Raw genomic sequence first — 24,327 nt, forward strand, 5'->3', positions numbered from 1 at the left:
AGCAAACGGAATCGAAATCGGGTTAGAAATGGCGAAGGAGTAGCATTTTGTAGCCAATGTACAATATAGGTAAAAAAATCAAGGTCAAAGGTCAAAGAAGTCAAAGGTCAAAATTCTGTGTAGAAGTTTTGAAGCCCTCACCTAGTGCCATCACTTAAAGCAAACGGAATTGAAATCGGGTTACAAATGGCAAAGGAGTAGCATTTTGTAGCAAAATGTACAATATAGGTCAAAAATCAAGGTCAAAGGTCAAAGAAGTCAAAGGTCAAAATTCTGTGTAGAAGTTTTGAAGCCCTCACCTAGTGCCATCACATAAAGCAAACGGAATCAAAATCGGGTTAGAAATGGCGAAGGAGTAGCATTTTGTAGCCAATGTACAATGTAGGTCAAAAATCAAGGTCAAAGGTCAAAGAAGTCAAAGATCAAAATTCTGTGTAGAAGTTTTGAAGCCCTCGCCTAGTGCCATCACTTGAAGCAAACGGAATTGAAATCGGGTTACAAATGGCGAAGGAGTAGCATTTTGTAGCAAAATGTACAATATAGGTCAAAAATCAAGGTCAAAGGTCAAAGAAGTCAAAGGTCAAAATTCTGTGTAGAAGTTTTGAAGCCCTCACCTAGTGCCATCATATAAAGCAAACGGAATCAAAATCGGGTTAGAAATGGCGAAGGAGTAGCATTTTGAAGCAAAATGTACAATATAGGTCAAAGGTCAAGGTCAAAGGTCACAATTGAAATTCTGTATAGAAGTTTCAAAGCTCCCATGTAGTGCTATCATATAAAGCAAACAGAATCAAAATCGTGTTAGAAATGGCGAAGGATTAGCATTTTGAACATTTTGATCACACACGGACGCACACACGGACGGACACACGGACGGACACACGGACACACGGACACACGGACGGACACACACACGTACGGAGCCCGTTTCATAGTCCCCTGCTCGAACTCGTTCGGCGGGGACAAAAATGTACCTTTATTTGTAGTGACCAATATATCCTTTAAAAGGTATTATTTTGTACTTTATGACAGAGACCGTACTTCAAAATCTTCAAAAATGGACTTATTGGTTTTTGCGAACAAACTCTTCATATATACATATACATATACATATATAAAGATATATGTAGATATATATAATATTTCATTTTCTATTTTCTTGGTGAATAACATCCAGGTGGAATAAATACCAGTAAATTCATTACTTCTCATAAATTGAAAATAATCTGATCAGCAAATTGTTGGCAGAAACAACATTTAATGTAGTAATAATTGCCGTTTACCATTTGCTTATGAGAATAAAAAAAAAACAGCTTTGGTCCTTCAAATACGTTCTAAATGTGAGTAAGGGGTAGGAACAAACGATGTATAAAAGTGTAAATTCGTATAATCAATGTTTATTCAAATTAATGAATTTCTTCCGTCGAGATGTTTTCATTGCAACTGATTGACAAGTTGCCCTACATCGACGTAAATAAGCACTGAATTGATAAGTGTTTAGTAGTAGCCATGATAAAAAATCATGGGCGTACATACTCGAGCAGGATTTGAACCTACGACCTCCTGATCACCGGACAGGCGTGCGGTGGAGATGACGCCTGTCCGGTGATCAGGAGGTCGTAGGTTCAAATCCTGCTCGAGTATGTACGCCCATGATTTTTTATCATGGCTACTACTAAACACTGATCAATTCAGTGCTTATTTACGTCGATGTAGGGCAACTTGTCAATCAGTTGCAATCAATGTTTAGTATTAATAAATGTACAAAATGTAAGCGATAGTTTTTGCTAAAATCGTTTGTAACATAAATCGTTTGGAGTTAAAATTATTGAGAAAATCAGTGATTTCCCCGAATATTTATGAGATTTTATATCTATTTTATGTTTATTGATATTTATTTCCCCAAGGATTATGTCAAATTGTCTCGTTGTATTATTACTATAATTTTCACGACTCACGAGGGGACTGCATTCTACAAGCTTGGCTTTTTAGCAGTCCCCTCCATTTCCGACCTTTTCTCTGTTATGATTCAGTCATATTTTGTCCATGTACTTCTTGAAATAAAGTATGTTTATTGTTTCACGTAAACAAATGACGTGTATTCAAATTTCATTTGGATATGTAAAAGTTACATTGTACTTAATTTGTTTATATGCAATTGTCATATTATTATGCTTTGGCTGGAAATGAAATAAAAATGAAATAAAAATGAAATGAAATGAAATGAAATATTTGTGGCTTTGTTGGGATCAGGATACGGATGTCTTGTGATACAACTAAACTACACATTATATGCATCAGCTTTAAACAAGAACAACGGAGTTTCTTAGACATTTGACCAACCATGCACGAGATGGAACGTCTTCACACCATGCTCATTCTTTCAGCTTATTTCGATTTTTGTAATGTAATTTTTGTTTTACGAAGTAATTTGTTTTTTGTTTTTCCTACTGAATGCGATCTGTTTCAATTTGGTGATTATGATTTATACGAATGATCAAATGACTCCTTCATCTATTGAGAGGAAATAATCCTCTTCACCTACAATCATAACTCATTAGCCAATTTACACTCGTTTATGGTAAAATGCTATATTGAATTCAGGCAGTGAAGCATGTATTATTTCGAAGACGGCTGTCAACACCAAAATATCCAGTCATTATTTCTTCTTCAATAGTAGAGAGTAATAATATGGCAAACTCACCTCTACGACGTGACGGAAATCGGGTACATGTTCTAGCTCCAATTTGTGGCGATTCCTTTCCAGCTGTGAATAGATCGAGGGTAAACTAATGTTAAAACAAACAAACACAAATACTTCCCTCATTTGAGAAAAAGCATTATCTAAACGTGCATGGTCGAAAGTGCATCTCCAAAGCATACTTTGTTTTGCTTTAACGAATCATGTCTAACAATATTTAAGAAACTTTATATATCCATGTGCACCAACCAACTGATATTGCTTGCGAAAAGAGAATCGATTAACTATACAAGCACACTAATTGAATAAGATATAATATTCAAAGAATAAATTCAAGTTTCACTGCGGAAAACACCACGAAGAATTATGAAATATGTCACTATGAAAATTTCGTTTAAAAAATACACGCAAAGGTCATGGGAGGTATGCAGTCATGCGAACCTATAGATCGACGCATAGTTATAACAATCAGAAGGACACGGAGGCTCTGAATATGAGTGCCTTTTTTCCTTGACCGGTTTAAATTTGAAGTCAACAAATGAGAATGTTTCGGTGTTACCTTTTTTGTCTAAGGTTATTCTGTAGCGAACATTACATTGTCCTTCCGCAGCCTCGATTATCTCAATAACCACTCCGTACACGTTGTCAATCTCAAACTGGGAAAGCTGAACCTTGTTCTCGTCTTCATCAGCGGTGAAAGTCTGGAGATTTGGAATGAAGCAAAATAATGAGATATAGTGTTACAAATAATGCGCTCTGACTTTAAGAGACGGTTCATACTGATAATCGCATACTTTCTGGATCTTAATGGGGAATTAATTTCTCGAGACGGATGTGTTAGAACTACAGCTACGCATGATCTTTTTTTTTGGGGGGGGGGGAGGGGGGTGAGGGTTGTTTTGCATAGAAAAACCAAACATGCTGAACTACAATTTATGTGGCAGGCCACGGTCATATGACATATAATGGTGAATGAGTTTATCGTGCGTTTTTAATCGCTTATTGTTGATTCACAGGCAAGCTATCATAGTTTCCATCATAAGTGTCAATGATCAGGAACAACACTCAATAATGCCAACGTGTGACACAAACAATGCAACCTAATAAGATACAGGGATTCTCATTTCATCTACACAAGCTCTGTTAAGGTTTCACAAATGCATTAATGCCTGCTTCTATAACATAAAAGAGAATAAACACAAATATAGGCTAAAATTTTCCATCATGAATAATATAAGCGATTAACCTCTCTTTCTGCATATGTTTTAACACAGCGCGAACATATGGTAACTGCACTGTTAAGTGTGCTTTAGAAATATCATTACTGCTGGGTTTCACAGTAGATCACGAATTATGTAATTCTGTTTCGGCAAGAACGAAAATACAGTACTGAAGTTGAATGATGGGGCCAACTACCTTGATATCTCCGCCATCATCCCTGACATAGGAACAAGTCTCATCACTAAAGTCCTCTGAGATGCATGTCCTTAGAGCGTATTTAGTGATTGTTCCCCAGATCTTTAGACTACGAAGCTTCCCAGCTGGCTTGATATCGATCTCAACGTTCCTCGGTTCGTCGGCTTCAAAATTTCCTCTCAAAGTAACTGTCACAATGGTACAAGAGACAAGATTGATATTAAAACAACTATATACACATGTAGTAATGTCAAGTTTTCAGTTTGAAACTGGTATAGATTGCATATAAAACATTGCACATAGCCTTACAAATTGAGATGGTAAATAGATGAAATTGGCACTACAATAAGATTGTCCTAATTCATACAATCAACAGTGATATTACTCGAATAAACATTCAATTTTCACCGTTTTCATCATTTTCTGTGGCAACGTCCAATGTGCACAATTTTCACTCACATAACTATGGAAGGAAACAAGCGTGGCAGACAAAGGGTTAATCAACTGTGATTCTTACTCTGAGATCCTCTCTTTGGCGATCGTCCGGTCTTGCCTGGATATCAAAAAGAAAACAAAACATTTCAAATTTAGGTCTACACGGTGCCTAACACAAAATCATGACTGGGTTAGTCTTCTTCCATGATGCTTGAACTGACAAACTCGTCAAGTGACGAGTTCCCCTGACGAGTTCCCCTGGTCACAGAATACGAAACAAGAAATATGATGACGTCACTTGATTAGTTGGCTGAGATATTCAGTGTGCAATCATTGGAATCACATGTCTGACCGTAATGATCAGGATTTATTACAAATAACGTTGAAACTGAATGAATGCACTTGAACGTATTGACAGGTTATACTTAAACCACTAACTGACTAACGTACGTTGTTAAAGAAAATACGATCGGGAATATTTCGACCCACAGATTTAACTTTGTAAGGTTATATTTCATTTCATTTCATTTGTTAAGTTTCCACACAAATTATACAGTCATGTGTTTTCGGCATACATCCATCATGTCCATGACAATGTAAAGTAACACAAAGTAAATCACCAAGTTCAGTATATAAAGACTATGATAACATTTATATGACCAAAAAAAAAAAATCAATCTCAGGTACCTTACATTCATGATGGATGAATGACATTGTGTACTATATAGGAAGCTGAATAACAAATTGATAGTCGAATATTTGAAACGAATTGGGTATCGACCAACAAATACTCTAATAATGTAGCTGTATCATTCGTTCTTCCTGAGGCTGTCGTAACATGATTGCTTCGTTTTAGTCACAATTTGAGAGACCCCAAGTAAACACTAAACTGTCTTGAACGAGTAGTGTTAATATTTTTTATTCAAACATAATCGAATGCCAACGTTATCGTATATTCGTTACCTACACAATGTCAAAAGTGTCATTTTGCTTATATTCAATGATGTCAAAAAACAAAAATCAGTCACGATACCCTCAATGTCCATAACCATAACCATGATAACAGTCAAGAAAATTAAGGACCAAAAGAATTTTAAGGCTCCTGCCAATAGGTACAGGAGGCATCTGCCAGGAGTTAACTTCCCAGTTGGGCGTTACAATCTGTCACCCAATCATTGTTACTTTATTTTTTGTTTTTGTTTTTTTAGGTTAATCCACTCATTTTCAGCTGAAGAAAGTGAACAATCATCATCTAGTACTGATAGCCTACTTCAAATCATAAGGACTCTTTTACTACACATAAAAAAAAATAGCTCAGACAATGGAATGCTTATCGGTCTCAAGGGTGAAAATATGTTAGCTAGATTATCAGTTTCTTCATCATAATCACGTGTGCTTTAATGTTGAGCTCAGTTGACCCTGACTTCAAGATATTCATCTGGTACGAACAGGTTACTACATGACGCAATGGAACACTTGAAAGAGTTGATGAATTCATTACTGTACCCTTTTGACTGAATGTGGTGCAGGTTTACTTAAATATCAATCAATGCTTGTCATTCTTCGAAGAGTTTGCAGATTGGAATTCAAAGAGAAAGCTACCAAATTGAGCCTATGAAACTTACTTCGAGAAGAATCTCTCGTTCGGGACTCGGCTGGCTGTTCACTTTGACCAACTAAATAAAAACAACAACAAACAACAAACAAAAAGTTTCAAAAGTAACTTGCTTAAAAAGTTTCATTATCCCTTCCAAAAGCTTTGCGATTCCTTCCTCTTTTGATTACTCTCATAATCTATCGCTCTGCTACAGTTTATATTATCTGTAAAAGAGTGCATGAATTACAGAGGTTTTCTGCTCTTTATGAATAAGATCGTACATTATATGAACCGTGAACACCAAGTGAAAAAGAAGGAATAACACCAGGCTGAGATTTGAACCTCGTCACTTACTCCTTAAACCTGGCGGCGGCATAACCACTGAGCTGACATCAATTCATAGCAGTGACATGATGACTTTTGAATCCACCTCTCTATCATGGTCTGACTCATAATTCATTAGCCTCCAGCACGTCCAGTAAGCCAAGTTATATGGAAGAAGGAACTTTTTTTTTGAAGCATGAAAGTACTTTTTGAGAACATCCTGACATTTCAACTGCAAACAACTACTAAAGAACAACGGGAGATATGATTGAGATCCGAGATATTATACATTATAGCTTTGCCTTTTACACTATCATGCCAGATTCTGAGTACAAGACAAAGCTATGAGAGACGAATCATCAGAGTCATGTGATACTTATATGCAGGGAAACGAAACTGGATTGCATTACTTTCTTGAGTATCATCGTCACTAGCTGGCGCTGGTTCCGAGTTGTCTGGCGAAAAATAAAACCAATAGAAAGAGTATAAAAAAAAATTATATTTGTTTAATTTTTTTTCCAACACAACTTATCCCATCACTAATGTTAAATAGGAATCTGATGAAATATTAGGAAAAGTTACTCTTTTGCATTTCTACTTGTAATCATCCTTTGTTCAATTTTGTAGTACTATCTTATTTTTTTATAGTTTGGTTCTACTTCATAAAAATGCAGACTGCAACAAACTTTTCGTCATAAAACGTCGTATTTCAGTTACTTGTATTCATCTGTGGACTCTGATGAATGAAATCGACTAATTTGTCATTCAAGTTACAAATGCAGTAAGGGGTCGGAACAGTCCTCTCGAGATTCCAATCTGCAACTAAAGCACACCTGGAGAAAAGACTAATTTTCAACAAAAAATCGTCAAATTCTTGCTAGATTTGTATACTCTGTAACATATCATGGGTTGTTTCTTAAAATCTCGCCAAAAACCCAACAAGCTCTACTAGTATCTTTATCTCAACCAATACTGTCTTCCCTATAATGTCTTGATAAGTTCTGCAGGTCTGGAGAAAAAAAAAATAAGGTCTGAAAAAAAGAATAAATAAGATCTTCTGGTTCTTCGACTGATGGCTGTTGTTCAGGGACTCCACGACTTCGACACCACTGTGTCCGCTGTTAGATTCGTCTCCTTCTGCAGGTTGAAGGCCGTGTCACACCTTTCCGGGCAAGCTACGCGGGCTTGTGGCGAGGAGGAAGTTTCCAGCACGTAGAAGATTTTTCGTGGGCGAACAAGAATGTTTGCAATTTTGGCATTTGTTTCTTATCTACAAGACGCGTGCTAATTAGCTTCTACTTGCGTGCATTCCGTGTGACCTGCGTGAGAGCCAACTCCTGCGAGGTGCTGCCGGTAAGGGTCTCCTACTGGAGTTCTGCGTGTACCTCTGCGAGCGAACCCCACGAGTCACTCGGAACAAGTTTTGAGCATGCTCAAGGCCTTGTTATACCATATCTGGGGAAGTTTTGCGGCTTGACTTGCGGGGAAACAAATTTGCTACCTGGAGCTCTCCGCAGTTGGTCCGCACCTGACAGTACCTAGCGCGTATCTCGCCTGTAGTTGCCCGGAGGTGCTCACGCAGGTCCGATTTAACCGCACCCAAGTTTTGAGCACAACCAAAACTTTTTCCGGGCGAGTCGCGGGGATGCCCAGAGAGGTCCACGCAGAACGCCAGTAGGAGGCCCTTAGCGGCAGCACTTCGCAGGCAACTCCCTCGCAGGTACATCGTAGTTCCCGTATGCAGCCAAGATAATGACATTCCGTGGAATTTTAGTCGCTCCTTCAGAGGAATTCCTTCACTGAGTTGTCAGCCCCCACGCGACTGGTACAAAGGTCACACAGTATACCCGCAAGTAGAATTTAAGTAGAACGCGTCCAGCAAGTAAGACACGTGCACTGGCTCGCCCAAATCCTTGTTCGCCCTCAGAAATTCCCGGTATGCTGGAAAATCCCTACACGCAACAGAATGCATAGCTTGCCTGGAAAGGTGTGACAGGGCCTAAACATGGTTGCGGGTAAAAAGATTTGCGTGCACACCTCCGGGTGACTACGGGTGAGATACGTGCTAGGTACTGTCATGTGCGGCTCATTCCGGGGACCTCCGGGTAGGAACATTTTTTCTTTGCAAGTCGCACGCAAGGCTTGCCCGGAAGTGTGTGACACGGCCTTGAGGGTTGTCTACTAACGAATAAATAAATAAATATCGAAAATAAATTCTGCCCATCTGTGAAGCCAGATAGATTATGTTAATGCAATCTGAGGGAGATTCTTTTTTTTTTTTTTTTTTTTTGCTCATTATGAAAAAAAAAAATCGGTTCAGTGGAGATGACGCCTGTTCGGTGATCAGGAGGTCGTAGATTTGTATCCTATTCGAGTATGTATGTCCTACGTCCATGATTTTTTTTTTAATCATCACTGCTACACTAAAACACTGATCAGTTCATTGCTTATTTACGTCGATGTAGGGCAACTTGTCAATCAGTTACAACTGTACTCCTTAATACCTATTTTTCTCGTTCATAATGTTGGGTTGAGTTAAAGGGATGGTACAGTAATGGTGGACATGGGGATTGGGCTGTTAACTTTTTGTGAGATACCAAGAAACCACTTATGAAATAGTATAGAGCATACCATTCTTACATGACTTCAAAATTTATGTGATGGAAATTGGTTTTGGAATGGCTGAAACATCCAAAAACAAAGTAAAATGAAGCGGTCGGAATAAAACATGGGTCACACCTTTTATTAGGATCCCTCTTTTGGATATTTCGGCCATTTCAGAACCAATTTTCATTACATATTGAATTCCTCTTGAAAATTACATGCTATTTCATATTTTATAAGATGTTTCTCATCATCTCACCGAAAAATGGCAGAAACCTGAGGTTGGGTCTCAACCGAAACAATGCGACCCCTTTAACTTTATATCTGAAATCTTGGAAAGACATTTTGGTTGGCAACATTCAGTACAATACATTCTTGTTACTCCTTCAGATGTATTTCACAATAATTATTGAAATAAACACTATACACAAACTACTTTTAGCTTTTCACAGCAGCTGACTGACATATGGCCCTACATCGACTTAAACAAGCACAAAATTGATTAGATTCAATTTTTAGTAGAAGGCCCCCCCCCCCCAAAAAAAAAAAAACACACACACAAACACACACACAAACACAACTAGTAACTTGGGCATACATATTGGATAGTGGATTCGAACCTTAAATATTCGGCTCACCAGACAGACGTCGCGAAGGCTGTGGAAAAGGCGCAAAGGCTGTGGAAAAGTTGGGGTTAGTGAATACGACGCGTCATATTCACTAACCACAACTTTTCCACAGCCTTTGCAGGTTCTAATATTGGCAGCATGTAGTGATGGGTACTGCCTATCTATTAAAATTAGATAATTCTTGCCTAGAACACCTAATTATAAGATTTCCCCACATCGATGCAGGTATGCCCAAGCATGATTATTATCATGGCTACTACAAAAACGTTGCTTAATTCGGTGCATGTTTTCGTCGATGCAGGGAAATTTCTCAATCATTTGCAATAATCTGCAAAGCAACTCATCACAAGCTTTTGTACTTCTAAAGATGTGCCCCAGCATTTTACCAGTATACTTATATATTCATATTAGGTTTGATCGAAATGAATGTCATTGAACTTGAAACTTGACATTTTAAGGACAGAAATTCATTTGAATATTTTAGCTCATTAATACCGCGCAACTTTACTACTGTAAGAGCTCTATTATCACCTGAGATGTTCAAATTGGATTTCCAATACGTCCTACAATCAGTTGTATGAAGACTCTATCAATATGATCTCACCTGTATTATCTGTGCCTCCCTCGACATCGACGATTTCACCTGCTGGTTCAGCTTCCTCTTCCTCGTTATTTTCTTCTTCTGAAATCAGATTTCAAAGAAAGAAAGACAAGTTAATATCCCTGAAAATACCTGAGAACACTAAGCATCACAGATCGAATCATTCGGCATGTTTGTTTGTGTTTTTTTTTTCCGATATCAAAATATATCGAGCAATGCATGCAGTAATAAGATTTAAATCTATCTAAAGTGTTCTTGTGCGTACTCAACGGACAGCACAGTGCATCGATCAAAAGATCACTGAGTTAATGTGGATTTTTGGATTGTTTGCTTGTTTGTGCGTTCGTTCGACACCTACTCTATAAGAACAATTTAAAGTTCAAAGGTCATAAAAAGATCTGCACCTTGTGTTTGTCCTGGTTCGACCAATGGTTGTTCTTCAGGGGACTCCACGACTTCAACACCACCTTCCTCACCTTCGTCTCCTCCTTCTGGTTCGGTGTTGTCTTCTATATAACATAAAGTAAAAAGAATTACCTTTCTACTTTGATGCTTTAACGAAATATTACTTATCATAAGAAATTAGTACCTATCAATCTATCACTACTTTAAAGAGATCGCATAGTCTTGGTTATGACCTAACTTCAGGTTTCTTATATTGAGGTGAGGTAATGAGAAACCTCTTAGGGAATATGGAAAAAGCATGTAATTCCAAGATGTATTCAAGGTTTATTTCATGACCATCGGTTCTGAAATGGCTGAGATATCCAAAATAAAGCAATCCTAATATTAAAGGCGGGACCCACCATTTACTATGGTTGATCGCTTTATGGTACTTCTTTTTAATGGATGTCTCAGTCACCCAGAAATGATTTTCTTCAAAATAAACTTTGAATTCATGTAAGAATGGAAGGCTATGTACAACTTTATAAGTGGCTTCTTGGTATCTCACAAGAAAGGTTAAGACCTAGGCCTAATCCTTGCATCCACCTATACTGTAACAACACTTTAAACAGCATGATCTCACCTGTATCATCTGTGCCTCCCTCGACTTCGACGATTTCCCCTATTGGTTCAGCCTCCTCCTCCTCCTCCTCGTTATTTTCTTCTTCTGAAATCAGATTTCAAAGAAAGAAAACCAAGCTGATATCCCTGGAAATGCCTGATAACAGTATAAGACGTCACTATAAAGAACTCACACACAATTGTTCCTACCGAGATGTCTTCTTGTCTTGCAATCAGTTCTTATTTTACAAATACATGCTAACGTTTTATAGACCTAAAACAATATTTTGCCCTTGCTAATCAATCATGTCCCAGCATGTAATTTCTATTTTTTTTTCATTCTAAATTAATTTCTCGTTCGGTCATGTAACTGTTTTCGTGATATGGCACATATTTTTAGTCTATTTTGCTGTTGTGGTCACTAATATTTGCAGATTTTTAACTTCATTTTTGGACACCTTGTCCATTGACTGCGTTTCCTAATCTCAGGTCAATTAAAGTTCAAAGGTCATAAAAAGATCTGCACCTTGTGTTTGTCCTGGTTCGACCGATGGTTGTTCTTCAGGGGACTCCACGACTTCAACACCACCTTCCTCACCTTCGTCCCCCCCTTCAGGTTCGGTGTTGTCTTCTATATAACATAAAGTAGAAAGAATTATCTTTCTACTTTGATGCTTTCACGAAATATTACTTATCATAAGAAATTAGTACCTATCAATACAACTTTACTTTTAAACAGCATGATCTCACCTGCATTATCTGTACCTCCCTCGACATCGACGATTTCCCCTGTTGGTTCAGCCTCCTCCTCCTCCTCGTTATTTTCTTCTTCTGAAATCAGATTTCAATGAAAGAAAACCAAGCTGATATCCCTGGAAATGCCTGATAACAGTATAAGACGTCACTATAAAGAACTCACACACAATTGTTCCTACCGAGATGCCTTCTTGTCTTGCAATCCGTTCTTATTTTACAAATACATGCTAACTTTTCATAGACCTAAAATTATATTTTGCCCTTGCTAATCAATGATTTCCAAACATGTTATCTTTATTTTTTTATTCTAACTTAATTTCTCGTTCAGTCATGTAACTGTTATCGTGATATGGTACATATTTTTAGCCTATTTTGCTGTTGTGGTGAATAATATTTGCAAATTTTTGATTTAATTTTTCGACACCTAGTCCATTGACTGCGTTTCCTAATCTCAGGTGAATTAAAGGTCAAAGGTCATAAAAAGATCTGCACCTTGTGTTTGTCCTGGTTCGACCGATGGTTGTTCTTCAGGGGACTCCACGACTTCAACACCACCTTCCTCACCTTCGTCTCCTCCTTCAGGTTCGGTGTTTTCTTCTATATGCCATAAAGTGGAAAGAATTATCATTCTACTTTGATGCTTAAACGAAACATTACATATCATGAGAAATTAGTACCTATCAATACAACTTTACTTTTAAACAGCATGATCTCACCTGCATTATCTGTACCTCCCTCGACATCGACGATTTCCCCTGTTGGTTCGACCTCCTCCTCGTTATTTTCTTCTTCTGAAATCAAATTTTAAAGAGAGAAGATAAGCTGATATCCCCACGTAGAAATACCTGAATACCCTAAGAATGTCGTTATCGTATGGTTATAAAGAGGCATGAATATCAGTTTTATCATCATAATCAGGAATTCTTTCTCTGTTTACAATTGAATATAAATCTCTTGTTATCAGTTAGAATATCTATATATATGTCCTGAATTAGGAATAATTGAACGACAGCAATGAGTACGGAGAGAGCACAACCATCACTTAAATAAGAACAAAAGGATGTGCTTAGGAAATTTAGGGAAGTTATGAAGAATTCTTTTATTCTTTATTTATACTGTCATATTATCATTTGTCTCTTAACCTTCCTCGCTATTATTTTCATCAAAAATAGTCTCGATTTCGAATTCAAAAATTATGATGTGGAGAAAGACTTATTAATTGATCCTTCCTGCAGGACCGTACATTACCCGTTTTATCCTAAATCGAATGGGGCGTTCCAGAAAACAAAACATGAATCACACCACCTTATTCCAGAAGTCATAGTGCATATACTGTGCCCCATGTCTGTTTTTTTTTTTTCAAACTTTGGAAATAGGAACTTTTAAAAGAGTGTCCTTATAGATGAGCTCTTCACATTACTCAATGTTTTATTTTCTGATAATATCATCTGCAATATTCTCTATTTTGAACTCGTGTTTTGTTCTGCGTTCTACATACACACTTTTTGAAATACTTTTATAAAGCGGTTACTGATATACTTTGTGACCTATTTGCACAGACAAAGCTTGAATCAGGAAGAAAAAAAGCTTTGATGTGTCTTTCCGTTTCTTGATAAGTATTGAGAGATTAGAGTACATGGAGGACTCTGCACCAATCAAACCTTCTGGTTCTCCAGGTTCGACTGATGGTTGTTCCTCAGGAGACTCTACAACTTCGACACCACCTTGTCCGCTGTCAGCCTCGTTCGTGTTTTCTTCTGTGAAGAGCAAAGAAATGAATGAATACATTATATTTTGAATGCCCTAATAAGAAAAATGAAGAAATAAACACATCAGCGCATTTTTGTCCTTGCTTCTTTTTCAGATTCTTAATAAAGCCTTTTCAATTCATTTACTCTCTAAAAAAATTCGAGTGAAAATATTCACTCTTTAAAGAGTGAATACAAAAAAGAGTGAATTTAAAGTGAAATTGGAGTGAATTTCGAGTGAAAATGTTCATTTTCACTCGTTTTAGAGTGACGTCAGGGATCACTCCAAAATCTTCGAGTGATCCCTGAGGTCACTCCAAAATGAGTGAAAATAAACATTTTCACTCAAAATTCACTCAAATTTCACTCTAAATTCACTCTTTTTTGTATTCAATCTTTTATGAGTGAATATTTTCACTCGATTTTTTTTTAGAGAGTACAAAGAGTTATATTTCTTGAGACCTCCCCCTTTTCCAAACTATACTCAGTAAGTAATCGCATAGACGATATCTGAGACTTTAACATCATGGCTGATAACCGAGTAAATAATGAAACCTTGGACCCTCCATACCACTGTATCTCCACAGAAGTAAGGTGCTCTTAACCATGCTACACTTTAAAGCATTTTGAATCGTGTAATGCAGGAGCGTTCGTATATTCTGAGATATTCAAATGAGATATCACTGAATATTACGTTAAAGGGATAGTATAGTTTTAATTGAGACCTACTTTCAGATTTCTAACATTTTGTGGTGAGATGAGAAACAAAATAAATGAAAAATAACAAAAGAAATAAAGTGTGGGACCCACACTTTATTACAATCGTTTTGCTTTACTTTGTTTTTTCGATGTTTCAGTCCTTCCAAACCCGATATTTATTCAATAAACTTTGAACTTCTCTCAAAATAGTATGCTCTGTACTATATCATAAGTGTTTTCTTGGTATCTCGCAAAAAGTAAAAAGCCCAATTCTCATCTCCACCAATACCGTACATTCCCTTTAAGGCCTTTCATCATGGCCTAACCTGTATCATCTGTGCCTCCCTCGACATCGACCGTTTCACCTGCTGGTTCAGCCTCCTCCTCGGTATTTTCTTCTTCTGGAATCAGATTTCAAAGACAAACGTAGGCTGATTTCACTTAAAAATAACAGATTACCTCAGGAAAGCGTAAGAAAAACTAGTTTCTTGTTATCAAACGGGGATGCTGTTTATTTTCCCTTGTCTTTACGTGTTTATAGTAAGTAGCTTTCATATCAGATAGTGTTATATTAGTACGTTTAATACCAGTTTACACTGACAAATATACATCAATCAAACAATAATTATGTCTGTTCCTTTTGATCTTGAATCATAACATATAACTCAAATACACATACACATACATATACACATACACACATTCACATACACACACACACATACACACACACATACACATACACAAATTCCCCAATAATTGCTTGAAATTAAACCAGTCGTTAATTAGGACACTGAATGGGATTTATTTTTCCAACTTAGAGAAAGTTTTATAACGGTGCAATTAATGAATTCATTTCTTTTGTTTAAAAAAGGTATACGGTAGGCCCTACTGGTAATATCTGATGGATTATCATAAATTCACATATAAATTCAGGAAAGGGTAGCGTTTCATGCAAAAAGCTAAATTTACCCCATGCAGTAACAAACCTGTCACAGGTCTTGAGCGAGGAGTTGCCGGTACTACCGATTGTCCCACTGAAAAAAAGAAAGAACAAGAATTGAATCTTTTATCATTCACCGAATTGACAATATACACTCGATCAAACCAAAGGTCTTTGTTCAGGGCAGGCACAACCAGGGGACCGTGGACTCGAGCTCCCACTTTGTGTTTTCGCACGATACATAGGAATACTTATTTACGGTCTAACCACACACACACACACACACACACACACACACACACACACACTTTTTACACCGGAAGTGGCACCAGAAAAAAAAAATAAAGTGTGGTTAAGATTTATTTATTTATTTATTTATTTATTTATTTCATTTTGTTTTATTTTTTGCTTGTTAGCTTGTGAAACCCTGAAGTGTCACTAGAATTGAAAAAATTGCACCCCCGACACACGCACACACACACACACACACACTTGTGGAAACGCGGTACCGGTCGTTTTGTAACGAGGAATATTTGAAATGGTTAACAATTACACCATACGGATATATCAATTTCCACACTTTGCTTAGTGATGTGGATGTGTCACCCTTCACAGCCCTTTCTCCTATATTCTTAATCTTCAGGGTATGACGTTTCATTCCTGGAGTCCTTCTCTTTTTTTCTTTCTCATATTTCCCTGACGCGACAAGGTCACTAAACCATTTCTTTCACTCTCGATAACTTTACGTTAAGGTGCACATTGACGTCTCCTACTTTTAAAAAAAAAATCAAGAAAAAGAACTATAAAACAGGATTTTTTTTTTCAAAACATTCCTTTAGCCTTTTGGCTTTTACTATATTTTAATACTTTTACTACTAACACAAAAGGGGACCTGATAGGAAGAGTGATTCCTTGGCTGTGTTAAGAACTGAAAGTGTTCAAACCTTCTGGTTCTCCAGCTTCGACTAATGGTTGTTCCTCAGGAGACTCTACAACTTCGACACCACCTTGTCCGCTGCCATCCTCGTTCGTGCTTTCTCCTGCGAAGAGCAAAGGAATGAATGAATACATTTTATATTATAATATATGTGTATTATTCTCCATTTCAATGATATTAAATAAAGTCTCAGATATCATATGCCATTACTCACTTGTATAGTTTGAAAAAATGGAGAGGTCTCAAGGCAAGTACTTATCTTATACACGTTGTAATTGAGGTAAGGATATTGTCTTTAGACTGATAGCGTTCAAACATCTGAACTTACAGTATAAACATTTGGTCTTGACTTTCTTTATTTCTTCAAAGAGCATTATTTCAGATACAATTAAAAGGGAAAGTTTCCCATCACCATACTATGAGTTAAGCTTCAAAGCTGTAACTCCTGCTCAACACAATGAATCTCCCTCCCTCACTCTCCCTCCCTCTCTAGAGACGATTTAATCTTTCCACTTATCTCTCCTATAGTGTAACGACATTAGACGATTATTAACAAATCTAAATTACATAAATGAAAGACGTCTCAATGCAAAAGGCATTTGACTTTTGACTTGTTACCAATATGCTCGCAAAATTATGGAACAAGATATTGGCTATAATAATTAAATAAATCAGTATTTCTGAGCGTCTTTATGTTTTTCAAATTGATATACAAATTTACCTTACTTGCAAAGTCATACAATTGAAAAAAAAATACATCAATGTTTTGTTAAATGATATCGAATATTATTCTTTTGAGGGAGAAAGATTTGCGGTGACACCATGTGTATGTAGTCCTTAACCGGATCGGTGTTTGGCAGAAGAGCCTAGAAAGAGGAGAATTGAGGAGGGAAGCGACATATGGTGGTTGTAAGGAGGGCAAAAAGTGAAGAGTGGGGGACAGTAGTGGCTAGTGGACTAGTGGAGACGGTAGAGAAAGGAACAGAGAGAGTCTGTGGTAAGGAAGAATAGTATGAGAATCAAGTAAGATGTTCGGACATCGTTAGAAGGGGAAAGATGAAATAGTAGGGAAGAGGAAGACGGATAATCCCGTAAAGGAAAGGTAAGTAGTGGAGAGATGAGAATATGTTGAGAGAAGGGAGGGAGAGAGAGAGAGAGAGAGAGAGAGAGAGAAGGGGAAACAAAGAAAAGAAGAAGAAAAAAGAACATTTAATTTCAAGAAATAAAGGAGAGGGAGCTTGGGTGGATCCTAAAAATAAATGCTGAGGGGGAGGGGAAACAAATGGAGAGGAAGTTGATGACAGTTACATCCAAAAAAAAAGGTTACTGTGGGAGAAATGCAAAAATTTCTCCCAAAGGAGACATTCTTTTTATTTGAACAACTGAAAACAGACCAAAATCAGAAAGTCACCATATCATGTAACTTCTATTTTATCTGTATCTCATTTTAATTACTGTTTCATGTCTATTATCACAATTTATGACGTACCTGGTCCTGGTGTAGGTGGTAGAGCTGGTTCAACTGAAACAATATCAGTAAAGTAAAAAAAAGAAGAGAAATGAAGACAACAATTCTCATTAGCAAACCCATACTACTCATTTTTCTTTTTAACATTCCTGTTGCTTTTTGCCACGAATACTTTACTACTAATATACAACGTGTTCTTTCTGTATATTCTTTGAGTAAATCAAGCAATTTATAAGTTGCAAATATACATTATATTATTGATGAATTTGATTTTCGTTGCTTTGTCAGCCTAAAAAGTGTTTGGTATTTCAATTTTATGTTCTTTTCATTCAAATTCATTTTGGAGCATTCAAATTAAATTTAACATCGTTCGAATCAGCACTTTTTCAGTTCAAATTCGTAAGACAAGCACCATTTCGAAAATCGTTCATTCATTAGCATGATATAGTCACGTGATAACGTATACCCTGCGCTTATTCATTCGAATTCATTCTTGGGCGTCACATTTCACATTTACTGCAGTCAATGTAGGATACACGTTTTTGCTTTAATTCCTTTTCTTAATTTTCATTCGTCATAAGTATTGTTTGCAAGCAGCATAACATTTCATATTTGCATATTCATTCTTTATTCTGATATTATCTTTGCAACAGTACTTTCAAAATATGTGTATGCGTTTATAATGTTCGATAGCATTATTTCATTCACAGATAGATTAGTCTTAAGTTTATTTTGACATTAATTGGGAGAAGGAGGTTTCATTTTACATCGTGATTAATTATTTCATCTGCATTTTTCATTATTTTCATTTGGTGGTTGTTATATTGCGTTAATCATCATAAGGCATAAAGTTCTTGGATCAGCTCTTGCCATCAATTTGTCAAAGTTATTATAATTATATCCTCAAATGCTTCTATGATTCTCTCTTTTCTTTTCTGAGAGATACGCCTGTATCTAATTCTTGCTTCCATGACTGGAAATATGAAAGTGAAGGGAATCTATAGTACGTGTACTGGTGCATGTATAGTGCTAAAAACATGTATGAAAGAAGAGGGGCGTAGGGTGGGATTTCACGGAGCACACGAACGATTTGCGAATGACGCGAATGGCAAAATCCAGCATTCGCATTTTAGTCTGCAAAAGATCGCCAAACAAACGTGAGGGTTCGGAAGCGTCGTCAATTGTTCGCGAATGTCGTTTTTACTTCGGCGATAATTTCAAAAAAGTTTGAAATTTTTTGCGAACCTTTTCCGCACACTTAGTCGGGTTTTGCTCGTGAATTGTTCTCGAAAGTGTCTTTAAAGCTTCGTCATATGCGCAAGACCTTCGCAAGACACGCGCGATGTTCGCAAAATGTTCGTGAAACCCCAAACAGACTCCGAAACTTCGGAGAATGTCTCGCGTATGTTACGCGAAATCTGCGAAGTTTTTCCGATCATTTTACGACGTAATCGCGAACTGTTCGCGTACCTTTTGAGACATTCTCGCGAACGTTTAGCGCACGTTTGAGGGATGTATGCCCTGTGCGTTTTCTACAAATAAAAATCGTAGTATACATCTAAACATCAAACAATTAAATATTAACAACTATAGTAACGAAAGAAATTAAAGACTAGCAAAGAGAAAGAATATTTGATATACAAAAAAAAAATCGCAGAATACACTTAAAATCAATCTTAAAGGGAAGGTAAACCCCAAGAGCAATGTGGATTGAGTGAAAGCAGCAGCATTAGTAGAACACATCAGTGAAAGTTTGAGGAAAATCGGACAATCGATGCAAAAAGTTATGAATTTTTAAAGTTTTGATGTTGGAACTGCTGGATGAGGAGACTACTAGAGGTTATGACGTATGAGTGGACAACAATACCAAGAAAATATAAAGAAAATTCTGCAAAAATCCATTTTCATGAAAATTACAAATTCCATCAACTTGATATTGACATATGTTAAGGGTAGCAATTATTCTTCCTGCTTTCTGAAAGCGGTTGGTCCATTGCTTTTTCATAATTCTAGAAAAGTGAATTTTTGTTGAATTTCCTTTATATTTTCTTTGTATTGTTGTCCACTCATACGTCATAATTATCCTCTAGTAGTCTCCTCATCCAGCGGTTCCAACACCAAAACTTTAAAAATTCATAACTTTTGCATCGATTGTCCGATTTTCCTCAAACTTTCACTGATGTGTTCTACTAATGCTGCTGCTTTCACTCACTCCACATTGTTCTTTGGGTTTACCTTCCCTTTAAGTATGTAAATTTCATTTGAACTATAGAGATTATGTGTTGGAGGAACTGCAAAAAAAAGAGGAACAAATGCTTTACTAGTGGAGATACGTCCTAGGGGGAAAAAAATGTAGGCAAACACACGATAGAGAAATGAGAGAAAAAGAAAGGAGAAATACAGGAAAAAAAAATCAACTCAAAAAAGCTTTTTGAGTTGATTTTTTTCTTGCTTCCACCTCTCCTTGCTACATTTTCTCCCATGATTATTGAAAATGTTTCGTTGTTCGCATTTCCGTCGCGTGTTCTTCGTGTACGTAACATGCTGTACTTTAGCAATGATACACACGACAATCGCACATACGTCGTGGGAACTTCGCACAAATTGCGCAAGAATAGTTTTCGGCTTCATTGTCGGAAAACATTCGGAGAAAAACTTTTCCGAATGTTGGATTTTGTCATTCGCGTCCTTCGCAAATCGTTCGCGTGCTCCGTGAAATCGCACCCTACCCTAAGGGTGCGATTTCACGGAGCACGCGAACGATTTGCGAAGGACGCGAATGACAAAATCCAACATTCGGAAAAGTTTTTCTCCGAATGCGTTCCGACAATGAAGCCGAAAACTATTCTTGCGCAATTTGTGCGAAGTTTCCACGACGTATGTGCGAATGTCGAGTGTATCATTGCTAAAGTACAGCATGTTACGTACACGAAGAACACGCGACGGAAATGCGACCAACGACAAATTTTCAATAATCATGGGATAAAATGTACCCAAGGAGAGGTGGAAGCTGTCTTGAGTTGATTTTTTTCTTCTTTCCTCTATTTCTCCTTTCTCTTTCTCTCATTTTCTATGGTCTGCTTGCCTACATTTTTTTTTCCTAGGACCTATCTCCACTAGTAAAGCATTTGATTTTTTTTTTTTGGCAGTTCCTCCACATAATCTCTATAGTTCAAATGAAATTTTGCATACTTTAGATTAATATTGAGTGTATTCTGCGGGGTTTTTTTGTATATCAAACATTACTTTCTCTTTGCTAGTCTTTAATTTCTTTTGTTCCTGTAGTTGTTGATAATTGTTTGATGTTTAGATGTATGCTACGATTTTTATTTGTAGAAAACGTATAGGTCATACATCCACCAAACGTGCGCTAAACGTTCGTGAGAATATCTCAAAAGGCACGCGAACAGTTTGCGATTACGTCGTAAAATGATCGGAAAAACTTCGCAGATTTCGCGTAACATACGCGAGACATTCTCCAAAGTTTCGGAGTCTGTTTGGGGTTTCACGAACATTTTGCGATCATCGCGCGTGTCTTGCGAAGCTCTTGCGCATATGACGAGGCTTTAAAGACACTTTCGAGAACAATTCACGAACAAATCACGACCAAGTGTGCGGAAAAGGTTCGCAGAAAATTTCAAACTTTTTTGAAATTATCGCCGAAGTAAAAACGACATTCGCGAACAATTGACGACGCTTCCGAACCCTTACGTTCGTTTGGCGATCTTTTGCAGACCAAAATGCGAATGCTGGATTTTGCCATTCGCGTCCTTCGCAAATCGTTCGCGTGCTCCGTGAAATCCCACCCTTACATACGCGAGACATTCTCCAAAGTTTCGGAGTCCGTTTGGGGTTTCACGAACATTTTGCGAACATCGCGCGTGTCTTGCGAAGGTCTTGCGCATATGACGAGGTTTTAAAGACACTTTCGAGAACAATTCACGAGCAAATCACGACCAAGTGTGCGGAAAAGGTTCGCAAAAAATTTCAAACTTTTTTGAAATTTTCGCCGAAGTAAAAACGACATTCGCGAACAATTGACGACGCTTCCGAACCCACACGTTCGTTTGGCGATCTTTTGCAGACTAAAATACGAATGCTGGATTTTGCTATTCGCGTCCTTCGCAAATCGTTCGCGTGCTCCGTGAAATCCCACCCAGAACAACAAACATGACAAACCTGAGCTATTTAGGGTCAAAAATACCTTTACTATATGTGTGTGGGTGAAACAAAAAAAACAACAACATTTAAATACGTATAAACCACGGTTCTCACCTTTCCAAATTAGAAATAACATAACGCCAATTTGAATGAACATGTTTGGAATTTGACTGCCCATACGCGAAAGTGAATGACTGAAATACCATTTTCCGCCAGTGCTGGCGAATTTAAATGACTGAAGAGCACGTGCCAATTTGAATGCCCGTTCTACGAGTTCGAAAGGCACATGTGCGAATTTCATTGATGGAAACGCTAAATTGAACGAACAAGTTGCAATTTTGAACGACAGAATGGGCAGTGACGATGATTTTTGCGAAATTGAATGAACCTTTTATCGAATGGACTGACAAAAGTGCGAAATTAGCCGGGAAAACTTTATAAATGATATTATTATTATTGCGCCTCTAACATTTCTTATCCGGACGTGGCAGCAGGGGAAAAAAAGTGTTTATTTGTTTGTTTCTGTCTGTGTGTGTGTATTGTACCAGAGGGCATAGAAGTTGCAATCTAGTTCTTTGATTGTGCAAATGTAAAAGGACAAAAAATATAAAGAGTGCAATTATCCAACAATTCCAATCCTCCTAAAACAGCTGTCTATAGACATCATGTTCAGTTGAAAAGAAACAGAGACACACGAGGAAGTAAGTAGCCTCAGGGGAGGATAGTATTCACGCTAAAGCTTCAACTGATGAAAAAACCTCACGCAACGTATTAGAACATCTTAACATTAAACTGCCGGACAAATTTTTGTGTTGATTTTTTTCCCGCCTGCAAACAAAAGAGAAATTATTCATATGCTGCTGTTCTATTGTGAGCTTACATTCGGGAATGAAGTAAACCTCCCAACGCAGGCAAATGTTGTGATTCCATTTCGTTGGGTTGAGCGTGATTCTGCGAGCCCTGATGCCATGGTCGAAGAGGAAAGGAGCGTAACGATTGCTACTAGTGCTCCCTTGGATTTTCTGTGAAATGAGAATTGATACTGGATGTTTATTTGATTATTCAGTCTTCTAAGGGACTTATCCTCTTCAATAAATCTGTCTTTGATGAAAATACTTGAATAAATCGAATGTCATAGTATGAAAGTAGTCTTTTGAATACGATTTTGAGCTGTGGAGGCTGTTGGCCTATGGAATATAAAGGCGATTATATATCATGAAAGTGACTAAACAATCCCAACAACGTATGCCAGTTCGATGCAGACGTAATGTCTTTTCAGCTAGCAATTTTCTTAACACGTTTTACCTCAAACTTTGATTTTCAGATTGAAACCACGAAAAAAACTCAACTGCGTCACTATGACAAAACAATATTTGTGGGTTTATAATTACGTACCCCACAAACTGTGCTGTACCAGGAACTCACCTTGGGTTCTTCCCAGCCATAGTACCACGTGAAACCGTTTTCATTAGCAAAATCCAAGGTGTATTCAGAGACCCACGAGTCACTGCTGGGATCTCCCTGCACGACCACTGCAATGATTTCCCGTTCCCTACCAAGGTCCATCTCAATCCATTGTCCATCATTGTTGTCTAGTGCACACCAGCTTCCTCCTAATCCGTCCTGAGGCTCGCTGTCGAGCGGCACACGTCTAGTGGGGTTTTCGTTTGTGGAAGATGAGGCAATGACGGAATCGACAGGTACGGTTCCGCTGTCGAGTGCTGGGATGCCATCGGGCAGATTGACTGAAAAAAAAAATAAGTCCGTGCCTGAGAGTCTCCAAGTGGAATCTCATCATGGTGTCTTTCAGTGATGTAATTTAGATTTGCTCATATTCGTCTACTCTCGATATACAATGTTATCTAGTATAAAAACTGGATTATGATTTCGAATTAAAAAAAAAAAGGAGGAAAAAACCAAATCGGAGAGTTAACATGTATTATTAGATTATATCTGTTATTTGCTTGAATCATTTTATTTGTTCCGATTTATTCGTTTTGTATTTTTAATCGTACTGATTTTTTTGACTGCACCAGATTTTAAGTGCGTCGACAGAGTCCTGCCATACTGTATAGGTAATTTTGATGAGTTTGCAAATACAAATATTATAATTTTGATGAATTCATTTTCATGTTGATAAACATTTTTGTTTCCGTTAAAAAAGAAATCTTGAACGTTAAGCCTTCTTACAAAAATATCTTAGAATTTCGAGGCAGCTGTCATACTAGCACTTTTTTTTTCAGCCTAGGTTTAGAGCTGAGATAATCGTTACTCTTACTCTATAAAGGACCTTTTTTCCCAAG

At 37.4% G+C, this 24,327-nt stretch overlaps 1 protein-coding gene and 2 long non-coding RNA genes across 3 annotated transcripts in view; all 3 read right to left on the reverse strand.

Moving 5' to 3' along the window:
* The window catches only part of LOC139711318 (uncharacterized), a 51,563-nt gene extending 38,152 nt beyond the window's left edge, over positions 1-13,411 (reverse strand). The window contains exons 1-9 of the mRNA XM_071623218.1: positions 13,402-13,411; positions 12,785-12,859; positions 12,063-12,143; positions 10,712-10,816; positions 10,311-10,388; positions 4,635-4,670; positions 4,118-4,305; positions 3,217-3,402; positions 2,705-2,789 (exon numbers count right to left, since the gene is read on the reverse strand). Of these exons, the coding sequence (XP_071479319.1) occupies positions 2,705-2,789; positions 3,217-3,402; positions 4,118-4,305; positions 4,635-4,670; positions 10,311-10,388; positions 10,712-10,816; positions 12,063-12,143; positions 12,785-12,859; positions 13,402-13,411 (844 nt within the window). The remainder of the gene's footprint in view (positions 1-2,704; positions 2,790-3,216; positions 3,403-4,117; positions 4,306-4,634; positions 4,671-10,310; positions 10,389-10,711; positions 10,817-12,062; positions 12,144-12,784; positions 12,860-13,401) is intronic.
* Positions 13,412-13,751: 340 nt separating this feature from the next.
* On the reverse strand, positions 13,752-15,538 carry LOC139711315 (uncharacterized). The gene is made up of 3 exons (XR_011709510.1): positions 15,505-15,538; positions 14,842-14,916; positions 13,752-13,825 (listed from the first exon to the last, which is right to left on the reverse strand). It is a non-coding gene; the product is annotated as an uncharacterized lncRNA (long non-coding RNA).
* Positions 15,539-17,898: 2,360 nt separating this feature from the next.
* On the reverse strand, positions 17,899-23,553 carry LOC139711313 (uncharacterized). The gene is made up of 3 exons (XR_011709509.1): positions 23,450-23,553; positions 22,905-23,046; positions 17,899-17,917 (listed from the first exon to the last, which is right to left on the reverse strand). It is a non-coding gene; the product is annotated as an uncharacterized lncRNA (long non-coding RNA).
* Between the last annotated feature and the right edge of the window lie 774 nt (positions 23,554-24,327).

The sequence above is a fragment of the Diadema antillarum genome, unplaced genomic scaffold (genome assembly GCF_040938485.1).
Source record: "Diadema antillarum isolate AM-2024a unplaced genomic scaffold, OU_Dant_1.0 seq00001642_RagTag, whole genome shotgun sequence".
Lineage (NCBI taxonomy): Eukaryota > Metazoa > Echinodermata > Echinoidea > Diadematoida > Diadematidae > Diadema > Diadema antillarum.